At 34.3% G+C, this 12,807-nt stretch overlaps 1 protein-coding gene across 2 annotated transcripts; it reads left to right on the forward strand.

Moving 5' to 3' along the window:
- Window positions 1-736: 736 nt before the first annotated feature.
- Window positions 737-12,674, forward strand: LOC135082163 (serine/threonine-protein phosphatase Pgam5, mitochondrial). Of its 2 annotated transcripts, none has more exons than XM_063976931.1 (6): window positions 737-1,032; window positions 1,245-1,423; window positions 1,881-2,098; window positions 3,599-3,732; window positions 7,766-7,912; window positions 10,607-12,674. In XM_063976931.1, the coding sequence occupies exons 1-6, from the start codon at window positions 860-862 to the stop codon at window positions 10,620-10,622; spliced, it is 867 nt and encodes a 288-aa protein (XP_063833001.1). In that variant the 5' UTR covers window positions 737-859; the 3' UTR covers window positions 10,623-12,674. The 2 variants fall into 2 exon arrangements, with proteins under 2 accessions (XP_063833001.1, XP_063833002.1); XM_063976932.1 differs by having other exon boundaries at window positions 3,602-3,732.
- The last annotated feature ends 133 nt before the right edge of the window (window positions 12,675-12,807 follow it).

Genomic DNA, 12,807 nt, shown 5'->3' on the forward strand with positions numbered 1-12,807 from the left:
CGTAAATTTATTTTTCTACTTTTAGTGTTTACTTTTTCGGAGTCAGTTTAATTTTTAGTCGGTTTTATTTAAACGAAATTATTTTACTTTTTTATGCAATTAATGCTTACGTATTGTTCCATTGTTTATTTTTAAGAAAATAAAAAACTTCTTTCAATGAGGGTTTTCGCGATTGAAAAATCCGCCAGATGGCAATACGTAGACACGAGGTCCAAATGCTGCATGATTGGTTATTTTTTACATGACATTGACAGATATGTCAAAATCCACCAATCACGCAGCAAGCAACAGCAAGCAACAGAAGTTTAATAACTTTACTGATATCATTGATTGTTTTACTGTCCAGTGTGTTTTTTGATTACATCTGTGCATACAGTTTGTTTCCTGTTCTCGAAAATTTCATAATCAGTTCACATTCAATGTTGCGACTTTGTTGCATATTTTTAGTATTTTGACGATCACCCGGCGATGATACGCAAGTACTACAACATTTCACTTCGCGATTAACGAGAGGTTTTGTCGCATCACTAGTTCACAGACTAAAAATATTTTTATGTCAGTTGGCCATATTTGATGACATTTCTGCTGATTTCTAAAAAATTAGACTGTAAATCAAACAATAATGTATTTTTTTTATATAAACGTCCCATCGTGATGTCCCCCTACTAAAAAAAATCACTGCGAATACATCTGTCATAGTTGTCAAGTCAACTTGCTGTCATTGTTGAATGTTGTCAAAAACGGTGGTTGTCGAGAGGTTACCTTGCTATCGTAAAATCAATTAAACTTTGTTAAAAAATTATTAACTAATGCAACAAAGTATTACCAGTGAACTGTATTAAGTTTTCATTGATCTGAAATGGCTACGTGGTCTAGGTTCCAAAAAATAGCGATTATAAGTTTAGGTGCTGTTGGTGGTGGTTTTGCCTATTATCAAATAAACAGTACAAGGAGTGATAAAAAATTCGATGTGCAGAACTCGTGGACGACGAATTTCACGCCCAGTGTGAAATGGGACAAGAATTGGGACCAGTAAGTGTTAATTTTTGGTTGCAAAGTCTAACCAAAAAACCATGCAATTTGGCGTTGCACGTTTCTATTTATAAAACTGTTGCCGTTCCAGAAGCAATAAACAGTCTTATTTACACACTTCATCTTCTAGAAACTGTCCTTTGATAATTCAATCACGTTTTATACGATTTATCTGTTGCCTTAGATAAGATCAGTATTTCTGTTGATTCCAGTCGAGAGCCAGCGAGCTTAGTGAAGCCTATACGTTCCGATAAGCCCGAGGAAGAAAACAGGTACAATGAGCAATTGGAGAAGTCTAAAAGCAAAGCTGTCAGGCATTTGTTCCTCATCAGACACGGCCAGTATAACGTGGACGGTGTAACGGACAAAGAAAGGACATTGACAGAGTTAGGTAAGTCCATAAGTCATGAAATTAAAAAGTTTTATTTTAATTGTATCTTAAGTTTCAGCAATAATCTTAAAACAATCTATTTGGTCATGATTGGAACAACTAGACTAGATATTGTGATACATTTAAATGATTATTTCATTATACTTTCACAGTGAAGTGTTCTTACGTAAAGAGACTTGTTGTAATACTAAAATCAAATAAATTAAATATCTCACAATATAATATCCTATTCACAATAGAATAACTTTAGTTGTACACACACCACCTGATAAGAAAAGCAATTACAAATACTAATTACAATATCAATGAGGTCTAACTATAAACTGATAAAAAGCCTATTTGAATTTTTCCCATTTTTCTTGCAAACTCGCCCCTATTACAACTGTACAAGAACCCACAGTGGTTACGTTGACGTGCCGTCATCTTTACTTAATCACCAATAACTTAACAACTGCAGGTAGACAGCAAGCCGACCTGACAGGCCAGAGGTTAGCATGCCTCGACATCAAATGGGACCTACTGGTGCGGTCAACGATGACACGTGCTCAGGAGACCGCCAAAATCATTGCGCAGCATCTCGACAAAAATATTGAGGTCAAAGATTGTCAGCTAATTGAGGAGGGGGCTCCTATCCCACCGGAACCACCTGTGGGGCACTGGAGACCAGAGCCAAGAGTAAGTATAATTAAATTTTGACTATTCAAAGTACAAAATAAAGAAATATCAGGGTTTTTTTTAGACAAGAGTTTTGAAATGCATAAAGAATTGTATTATTGAGCACAAAGCTGTATAGAATGCTATACCATATCTCTTAAAATGCATTTCCTTTGTTAAATTCCTTTGTTTCACATTCACTTCAATATTAATTATTATTAGTTTAACTTTGATGATGTAAGAATCAAAACTCAGCATTTAGTAAAAGTAGAAATAGAAAGACTCACCTATTCAACAAGTATATTGTAGACTCTTGTTTCAAATAACTAAAACCATGACAAAATTAATTAATTATTATTGTTTACTGTAAATAATCAATGTCACTTAAATAATAGACACAATACAAAAAATTAAGCTTGTAATAAAGTACACCCAAGGTCAAATATTACATTTAAACAACCGTTAAATCTCTAAAAGTGATCTAGGACAAACAAGAGTTGCAACTAGATGACCTCTTGACACCTGCATTATTATTTTCTTTGTCAGATTGAGGGCAGATGCAAATGACTAGACTTGCGAACAATCTGTGTTATTGAGATCCATAGTTACATTTGCACTATTTACTGCACAAATAATAAATAGGCCAATATTATATAAATTCAAATGTAAAAAGGTCCTATGTTTACGACATAAGATGCTATGGCGACTGCTTATGATAGTATTTTATTAAATTTTTTACTTGTTTTGACTTTAAGTGCCTTTTTCCTGATAAGCGGATTTCGCAACAGTGTGGATCTGAAAAAGGCACTAATATTCAATGATAGAATATCAGTAAAAAAAAAGTGTAATAAAAGAAAAGCATGTTGTTTGTGTAATTAACGTTTTTAGACTGATTTGCACGACCTTATTTGAACCGTAACAATAACTGATGCTTTTTGTATGGACTTTGACAGATTTTTGACGTTTGTTAAAGTTAAAGTAAGATGGTGAAACTCAGCCTAGAGTTTTGTGTATCAAGCATGTAGAATAATCTTCTATACAATGTATAACCATCGTCATCTTCATCATTGTGATTGCATTGCTAACTGACCAGTGTTGCATTATCCCATCCATAATATTCCATTCCCTTAAATGCTTTTGTAAACTTAGCTTAGTAATAGCAAATAGTTTCGTTCATAACCATTTTCCATTCATAAAATCACACTATGTAATTAATAAAATTATTCTCAAAATTAAACACTGAGGATAATAAAAACGTAAATTCCCAATGCTATTAAGTATCTAGTAGTGAAAAGGTAGTAGTATTTTTTTGTCTTTTTACCTTTTTTAATTTCCGTCAAATATGCGCCCTTACGTAAACTCAAATTAGTATTTTTTTCTCCCCGTTTTCTTCATCCTCTTATTTTTTTCAAACATCTCGTTCTCTTTTTGAATCCTAATTTTTTTCTTTATTTCCTCTATTCCCTATTTTTTTTTTGCAACTGGCCAGTATAGTAACGCGGCCTGGTCTGGTACGTTTAGCAGTTTTTCCAGGACGGCGCGCGCATCGAGGCGGCATTCCGCCGCTACTTCCATAGAGCGCCGCCGGAGCAGACCCAAGATAGCTATACGCTGCTGGTGTGCCACGCCAACGTGATACGATTCTTCGTTTGCAAGTAAGTATAAAGTTCGTTTAGACAAAGTGACAGTTTCAATTTCGAAATTGCTTCATGGAGCGAAGTAATATTATATTTAAAAAAAAAGCAAAATTGAGGCAATATCAGAACTAAAACTGACCAATTTTATTCTAGTCACATGCTTATCTACATAAGTGCTGCATTTTCTTTATATTGAAATTTTTGAATTAAATAAAAATATTCAAGGGTTTATGTGAATGGACAACACGCATAAGTTGTAATATTAAGTTAAATTATGATTTAATTTAAAGTTTAGATCACATACATTACACTAGTCTTTATTTCACCTCAATCCATCCAGTATTACCGAAGATAGAGCCTCGAGAAGTTTACGGACGTTTTTAAATTTTCAAAAATTTCCAATATTCGCGCGTGACGTCACAACATGATTTTTCAGCCCCCGCACGTTAACCCATTGACCACTTTTTGTCTTTTTCGAAATAAAATAAAATTTTACCCAACTGACAACTGTTGTTAGTTGTCATCGTTCAATCACATTTCAAACCCAAAAGTAACCATTATTATGCCACCTATTGCCAATTTTGTGCACTATTAAGCCATTTTTACATTTATTTATGCGCTATAGATGCTAAGAGCGGATTATACGAAACTCCACCCCTAATGGAGTAAAACAAGGTCCACGCGTACGAAGTCGCGGATGCGAAAGTTTGGATGTCTGGATGTTTAAAGAAAAGTAAAGTAAAGTCATGTTTATTTCTCACCAACATAACAGATAATATTCTATCTATCTATGTCAGCCTTTGGGTTCGCCTTCGAACATAGGCCTCCTCTTCAACCCTCCACCGTTTTCTGTCCCTGGCCACACGCATCCAGTTCACTCCAGCCTGCTGCCGGATATCGTCTGTCCATCGTTTAGGCAGTCTTCCCCTGCCGCGGGTGTTGTTGCGGGGTCTCCACTCCAGGGTCTTTCTGGCCCAGCGATCCTGGTTCATCCGTGCAATGTGTCCTGCCCATCTCCATTTACGGCTCTCTATCTCTTCCACCACGTCGCTGATCCTCGTCTTTTCTCTGATCCACTCGTTCGTTTTGTGATCTTGTAGGGAGACGCCAAGCATCTGTCTTTCCATTGCTCGTTGCTCCAGACAGATAATATTATGATATTTGTAATAACAAACAATTAGGAAAAATAAAAAGTAAGAATATTAGAGACGTTGGTGGGTTGATACCTGAACTAGGAAGATTCCTGTGTCTCAGGTTTGTTACTCTTTCACGCAAAAAGTACACAACGGATTTTGTTGAAACTGTACAATATTATTGTTTGTAACCCAGATTACCATATAGGCTATAATTTATGCCGATCTGTGACACTGAATTTCACGCGGGTGAAGCCGCAGACATAAGCTAGTCGTGAAATAAATAGGAAAGTTTAAGGATCTGAAACGTGGTCGCTTACTATGGGCCTCATAAGAAGGCTCAAGGTCACCCAAAGGGCGATGGAGCGGGCTATGCTCGGAGTTTCCCTGCGTGATCGAATCAGAAATGAGGAGATCCGCAGTCTCCTGACCAACCTGACTCCAAAGTGACCGACATAGCACGCAGAATTGCTAAAATCAAGTGGCAGTGGGCGGCACATAGCTCGTAGAGACGATGGCCATTGGGGCAGAAAATTTCTTGAGTGGCGACCACGGGCTGGAAGACGTAGCGTGGATAGGCCTCCTACTAGGTGGACCGACGATCTGGTAAAGGTCGCGGGAAGAACCTGAATGCGGGCAGCGCAGGACTGTTCATTGTGAAAAACCTATGGAAAACCCAAAGGGCTCTCGCCTTTGTCCAGCAGTGGACGTCATTTGGCGACGACATAGGAAAGAATGTAATTATCAAAACTTTCTCTAATGCAGCATTTTCCAATTTCTCAACGAGCGGCAATCACACTTAACTAACAGACTAACAGAGAGCATAGCGAAATCTATTTAAACACCAATTTTCAAAACTCCCAGAACACTTTCCAGGTAACCACGTTAATTTGTACCAAACGACTGGACTATAATTTAACTGAAATAAAAATTTGGGTACCTACATCTTCTCAAAAACAAAAAAAACTGATGCTAAAAGGGTTAAGTGACATTTTGACATTTGTAGAGGGGCTTGTAGAAGGGGAGGCTATGGTGCTGAATGTGGATTAACTCGAGTGTCATAGTAACATTAGGTTGCTAAGCTTGATCAGATGATAAAAAGAAAAATATTTTATTCAATGTATAGTCTGGTCATAAGTTCTGTCATATGATAATAACTTTTGAATATTGAATGAAGGTCTCAAAAACCTTTTTTACTGAATTAGAAATAGAAAGAAAACATGTGCGATAGTTTGAATTTTATTGTATGTGTAGTGGACGCATAATGAAGTCCGAACTGCAGTTGCCACACTGCATTGGTGCGGCTACGCGCCAAAGCATATTTTAGTCGCGCTGAAAAATTTTAGTTCATCTTTTCATTAAATGATAGGTGTCTATGACAGACAGCTACACATCACTATCGGTCGATCTCATTCGGTCCGCACGCGCGTTCACTCTTCCATTCACTGTATCCCCCTCTCGCCTATCAGCCACCGAACCGGCTTGACGTGCCGGCCGGCACGTTAACTCTAATTTCAATATAATATTATTGTCTAAAGTACAATAAATTCTCAAAACTAAATAATGTATTTCTTTAATGTTTGAATGTCATTGTCGGCCGTTTGGTGTAGTGGTTCGAAACGTACTACTATTCCGGAGGTAGCGGGTTCGATTCCCACACAGTACAAACATTTGTGTGCATGAACATATTTGTTTGTATTGGACTGGGTGTTTTCTATGTATAATATGTATGTATTTACAAAAAAAAAGTATTTAAGTATGCAGTTTATATCCGTTGTCTAGTACCCATAGTACTACTAGCTTTGCTTAGTTTGGGACTAGAAGCGCAGTGTAAAATGTCCAAGAATATTAATTTATATTCATATTTATTAATTAGTTCTGCGTGAACACAGTGAACAATAGGTACAATGAAGTTTTAAGTGTAAAAAATCAAAAATAAAAGTAGTTACCCTCTCACGGATAGGGAGACCTAGTAGTAGTAGCGTTAAAAGCAGTGAAGGCGAGAAGTTCTCGCCCAAAGAACCCTATGTTTTATAACTGTTTACCCTGGAGGTAGTCTACAGCAGAAACAGGATGAAATTAAAACCAGACATCGTTCAGATGTGCGTTCAAAAGACCAGAGATTAAAAAAAAATCCACGTTTTATTTAAACAGTAAACGAAAAAAAAGTGACTTGAAAATGAAATACAAAATGATAAGGTATGGTAAATGATAAGTTTTTATCAATGAAGAAGCAGAAGTTCAATTTCATATGTCCTCCATCTAGGCTAGTTTCCGTCGTCACTCAAGGTTTGACTGCGTCTCAAATTTGAGCTTAATTGAGGTATTTTTTGGGTGAAAGGCATAAGAACTAATGCCGTTTTATATCAAAAATTCATACTTAGAGGTACTCAACTAGGTACAAAGTATTTCCTTGTATGTTAGTCTGCCACTCTTTAGTAAGTCCCAAAATCCCCGCTTCGGCTCCCCTACTAACCATTCTAACCATTGTACACAGATAATATCTTACATGCAGCTTTTCATGTTACTACGTCACATTTTCAAAATCCGCGCGAAAAATCGCTCCAAGCGGAAGAGCGCACTTTGAGCTTGAATATTTCAGTCATTTTTAAAGATATCAAAAAAGTAAAAATACAGTATTCATTCTAATTTTTTGTAGTTTTTTTTGGCATCTTCAACAAAAATTGTGCGCCATGTCCATTCTCGATTGAATTAGCTCATCCATTACCCATTATAAAGTAGAATAAGAAAACTAAGATATGTAAGCCTACCCTAGCAAAACTTGGTGAGGTGATGGCAACCCCATTACCCCACCAAGTTTAACAATCAGTGATTTTGAATTCGAAAAATTTCATTCAAATAATTCGATCGGGACAGCTCGCTTCACTCTCAATACTCAATCTACCCCTCTCTTCCAGAGCCCTTCAGTTCCCTCCCGAAGGCTGGCTGCGGATAGCGCTCAACCACGGCTCAATCACCTGGATCTCCATCCTGCCTAGCGGGAACGTGGTCCTCCGCACCCTGGGCGAGACGGGACACATGGCCCCCAAATATATCAGCAGCCGGTAAACTGGTTGATATATCTACAGTCACATATCTAGAAGTTAGGTTTGAGCAGTGAGTCCTTGGGCGCCCCTTTGGTCCCTTGAAATTATTGGGTTTTCCACTTATTATTCCCATTGAATCGCCCCATTAAGAGTGGATCAATTTTCTAGCCCCTTTGGTCCCTTCAAGTTTTTGGGTTTTTTCCACTTATACCATTAATTCGCCCCATCAACCCTGTTCATAGCAATGAAAAAAAAGGGAAATAATTGGGGATTCGTGGAAAAAGTTCACATACCCCTATTGATGACGCGGTGAATGGATAAGTGGGATGACCCAAATATTTAAACTTAAAGATGCAGCTTTTTTTTTCGATGTGCGACATTTTGGCGCCCTTTTTGGTGCCTAGAGCAGTGGTTTCTAAACTTTTTTAGCCCTATACAGTGTGAGTCACGTTAAAGTGTACATATGAAAATAGATGAAACTAGACCTATTTTTATCGACAAAAAAGAGGGCAAAAAATTTTTGAGATTTTTTTTTAATTTTTTATAGAATTTTTTTTCTTCCAATTACTTGTTGTAAAGAAAACGTAATAACTTTTAAACTAAGCGGTATATCCTGATAAAATAAAAACAGTAATAATGAAAAATAACAGGCGATACTAAACTAATACATAAAATACACAAAAAATGCCAACAAATAATAAAAAATGATACTTTTTGAAAAAAATCTGCTTAAAAATTCGTGTTTTTTTGGTTATTTAATAAATATCTCCAAAAAATGCCCCTATAACCGGTGGTTTTTATTACTTTCTATTATTCTCTATCGTATTATCTTTGTGAAACCAAAAATTGCATGTCTCTATCCCTATCACAACATTTGCTATGATCGTTTGAACAAAGGCCTGCCACAACATTATTCTCCGCTGCAGGTAGAGACAATTTTAATTTTAACTAAAATGCTTATTTTACTTCGAAATATTTTGTTTTTATTTGAAATCTAACTTGTCTTTATCAAAATTACAAATCTAGAGCCATTTTCAGTTTTGTTGTTAACGAAGCGTTGAATGGCGCGCCCGGAGAGGCTTAGTTCAAACGATCATTGCAAACGTTGTGATAGGGATAGAGACATGCGATTTTTGGTTTTACGAAGGTAATACGATAGAGAATAATACAAAGTAATAAAAACTACCGGTTATAGGGGCATTTTTTGGAGAAATTTATCAAATAACCAAAAAAACACGAATTTTTAAGCAGATTTTTTTCAAAAAGTATCATTTTTCATTATTTGTTGGCCTTTTTTGTGTATTTTATGTATTTTTTTAGTATCGCCTGTTATTTTGCATTATTACTGTTTTTATTTTATCAGGATGTACCGCTTAGTTTAAAAGTTATTACGTTTTCTTTACAATAAGTAATTGGAAGAAAAACAATTCTATAAAAAATTTAAAAAAAATCTCAAAAATTTTTTGACCTCTTTTTTGTCGATAAAAATAGGTCTAGTTTCATCTATTTTCATATGTACACTTTAACGTGACTCACACTGTATACCTTGAATTTTTGAGCACCAATTCATATCTGCTACTTGTGTTGTCGGCGCTAACTTACAACTAGTGCATATCTTTAAATCATTAACAAATGGAATGAAAATATGAGAAATGCTTTTTCAATCAAATCCTTCATTTTAAGCGGAGCCCATAATACGTATTATTAGTAGTAGTGAATACTAAATCTAGTTTTATGTTACTTACAATTTAGTTATATCACATAGAAGTTGGTATATGTGACTTTTTGATATGGGCATTTATTTATACTGATTTTGTATAAATGAAATACAAACCAAGGATATTTGACTGACATAAAATGAATACTGTTTAATATACATATCCTTATCCATATTATGTAGTGTGCGTTAATTTGTATTTTTTTTTCATGAGTGCGTTAAGAATTATTTTTTATTATTAGTGAAATGTGAATTAATTATTAATTCTTTTTTCTTAATCACACAACTATCAAATCAACTATAGTCACTTTAGTCTAGTTACATGTCTAAATGAAAAGACTGGAGACCTTATGAGAGTAAAAATATTAGCATTTTGGTTACGAACTGTGCTTTTTAAAATAAAAAGTTTCAGACGTTCATTCACACGTCAGATATCCTGTATATTTCTTCTTCATCTTTCCTGTATATTTGTAATGTCATTGAGAGTTGAAACGTCAAAGCTTTGTACTGCTAACGGTTTTTAAATTGGCCTCTAATTTCTTTATTCACCCATAATAACGAAACGAGTGGTTTGAGCATTCATAATACAGTACAAAAGGACGCTATTGTGTGATATTTTAATCTGTTAGTAACAAAATGTAGTTTCACACGCATTTTAAAGCTGTTACTAAGAGAGGGCGTTATCATAAAATAATTTTATTTGAATTCTGCTATTAAAATACAAGGAATGTATTGTAAGCGTATTTTTTAAAGTAGTATTTGCAATTTGCAGAAATAATTATCAGTTTTGTGGAAATAGAATGCGATAATTATATTGACCACCAATTTTTTATGACTATGAAAAATAATTTAGAAAAAAAAATTACAAAACTCTCCGTATTTTTGCCTAACCAAAATAGACTGAATTACTTGTTACCATATAAAATAACTAACTAAAGTGTTCACACATATCCTTAACTAACATGTACTTATTTAAACCTAACATGTGTTAACAGGAATAATCCGACTTAAGTGATGCTGAGAAACGCAGACGAACGGTATTTAACGTAGTATCACTGTGCCGTAACTTGCTTTTGCACAGGCTTTTGTGTACCTTACAAGAATACAGTAATTGAAATCTAAGAAAAACTTTGAAAATGTAACATTCGTGAAGGTTTGACGAACAGAAATGTTATATAATTCGCCTTACAGCTAGCGCTAAAAGTAACTTGTAAGTTCTTTTAACACGTTTAACGCCATAATTTAAAAATAACAATAAATTAATCATGGTCAAAAAGTAGCTTTAGATTGTTTTTGGGTTCACTTGATGTTTTAGAATATTTTTTTAAAATTTCTTTAAAAAAACCGCGCATAGGTTTTCTTCAATTTTAACAAAAAAAAAATAGAACCGACTAAAAGGTGTTCGCTTTGCAGTATTTGTAATGAGACAGATAATTTAATTCCCAAAATAATGTGAAGGGAAATTCGAATTTAGAATGCTATGTTTTTTTTTGTTGTAAAATAGGTCATAGTTTTGATTGTCAGCCAGTGTTCTATGGACAAACTTCCGAATGATTATGCCATTAAACTGTATTGTTGTAACTTACACTTATTATTGTAATAGCACACCGTAATGAAGATCTATTGTTGACAAAACAATAGATCGATTTGTAGATGCTTGTTCGTTACCACATGTCAATTAAATGTGTAGTTTAGTGTGTTGTTTAGATTCGAAGACCTAGATCACACCACTGCCATTTTCTACAAAAGAAATGTCATTACTGTCATAATAAAAGTGTCGAAGACTCTCACTAAGACCACCCTCTTTTTATACATATGTATTTTAATTTTTTGAATGTATTTTTGTTTTGTTTTAATGGGTAAAGTGTGCTAAATGTATTTCATCGTCTTGTAATATTTGTCCGTCGTAGATGTCAAGGTGTCCACATTTTGTATCCCCATGTTCATGGTTCTTAATATTCATTAACACCATCATTTGTTTGCACAATTAATAAGCAGTTACAGAGTGTTTAAAAAATCTTTACTATTTCTTTATACTTTTTATAAAGAAGAATAATTATGTTTAATTAATTAGAAAACGATTCAAATATTGTTTATTAAATGATACGTTTATGATGTTAGTTACCAAAACTTCTCAGCTCTATTCTAAAACGACACTCAAAATTCAATCTTCTATGTATTTCATGTAGATTCATATTTGTGTGCCATTTTTACCAGTTCTACCCGTATTTAAACTAAAAATATGTATATTATTATTGTTGAGTGAATTTTTAATCGGTTGTCATTTCTGTATACGGGCCTTAAGCTCCAATGAAATATGGTTAATTTTTGCTTGGAATTCATCAATCATTGGCAGGCACAATCCATCATTGTAAAAGCCACCTTATAGTGAATTGCAAAAGATGCAAATTATGTTTTTTCCTGTTGCGTTGTTAGCTTGAGAATAAATTGATAAATTAATGAATTTAATGATCAAATATTATGTTGTTACTTTAACAAATTGTTACTTTATTTGTATTTGATAACACTGCCATATTCGAATAGCTACAATTTGAGTGCCATTCGCAAAGTGAGTACCTACAATACCTATTTAACTAACGTAGATAATAAATTAATTAACTACTTTTAACTACATTGGGGTCATCAAACACACATTGTCATTATGTGACTGCACATAAATGCATTACTAAGTGTGGGATCCACAATATTTTGCCATAGATTTTCTAGTTAAACAAGTAGGTAATTATTTCTTTAATTAAATGTATTTTTCAGATACTTCGGAAATTCCATTTGGTAAGTTACTCTTTGCGATGGCAACATTTAAATTAATGCTTATCCGAATTTTTACCTTGTTGTGTATTAGGAAAATATACAATTATATTGAATAATAATAATAATAATCTGTGCTCAATGTATTTCCTAACATATTCGGCTTCAAGCAACTTTGCCTTTGTAGTCAATCAAAATACCTCCATTTTAGAAGCCAATGTGAATTTGTATCGACATGTATATAAAATAAGCTGTAAATATTTTGATATGTCAATAAAATTTATGAACAAAAGATTTTGCATTTCATTTAGTTCCTTATTTGATCAAGTTTTCGTAACATAAACCTAGTGTTATAGCACAAACACATCAGTGAGGCTTTTTTCGGAGGTAACAAAACTAAGTTAGGTACTTACAGCTCCGATGAATG

Source organism: Ostrinia nubilalis, chromosome 21 (assembly GCF_963855985.1).
Source record: "Ostrinia nubilalis chromosome 21, ilOstNubi1.1, whole genome shotgun sequence".
NCBI lineage: Eukaryota > Metazoa > Arthropoda > Insecta > Lepidoptera > Crambidae > Ostrinia > Ostrinia nubilalis.

Excerpts from the sequence above, each read along its gene's own strand:
- LOC135082163 (XM_063976931.1), top strand. The coding sequence starts at position 860 with ATGGCTACGTGGTCTAGGTTCCAAAAAATAGCGATTATAAGTTTAGGT. Across the intron at positions 1,033-1,244 it reads TGGGACAAGAATTGGGACCA|TCGAGAGCCAGCGAGCTTAG; the intron begins GTAAGTGTTAAT and ends TGTTGATTCCAG. Across the intron at positions 2,099-3,598 it reads ACTGGAGACCAGAGCCAAGA|CAGTTTTTCCAGGACGGCGC; the intron begins GTAAGTATAATT and ends TGGTACGTTTAG.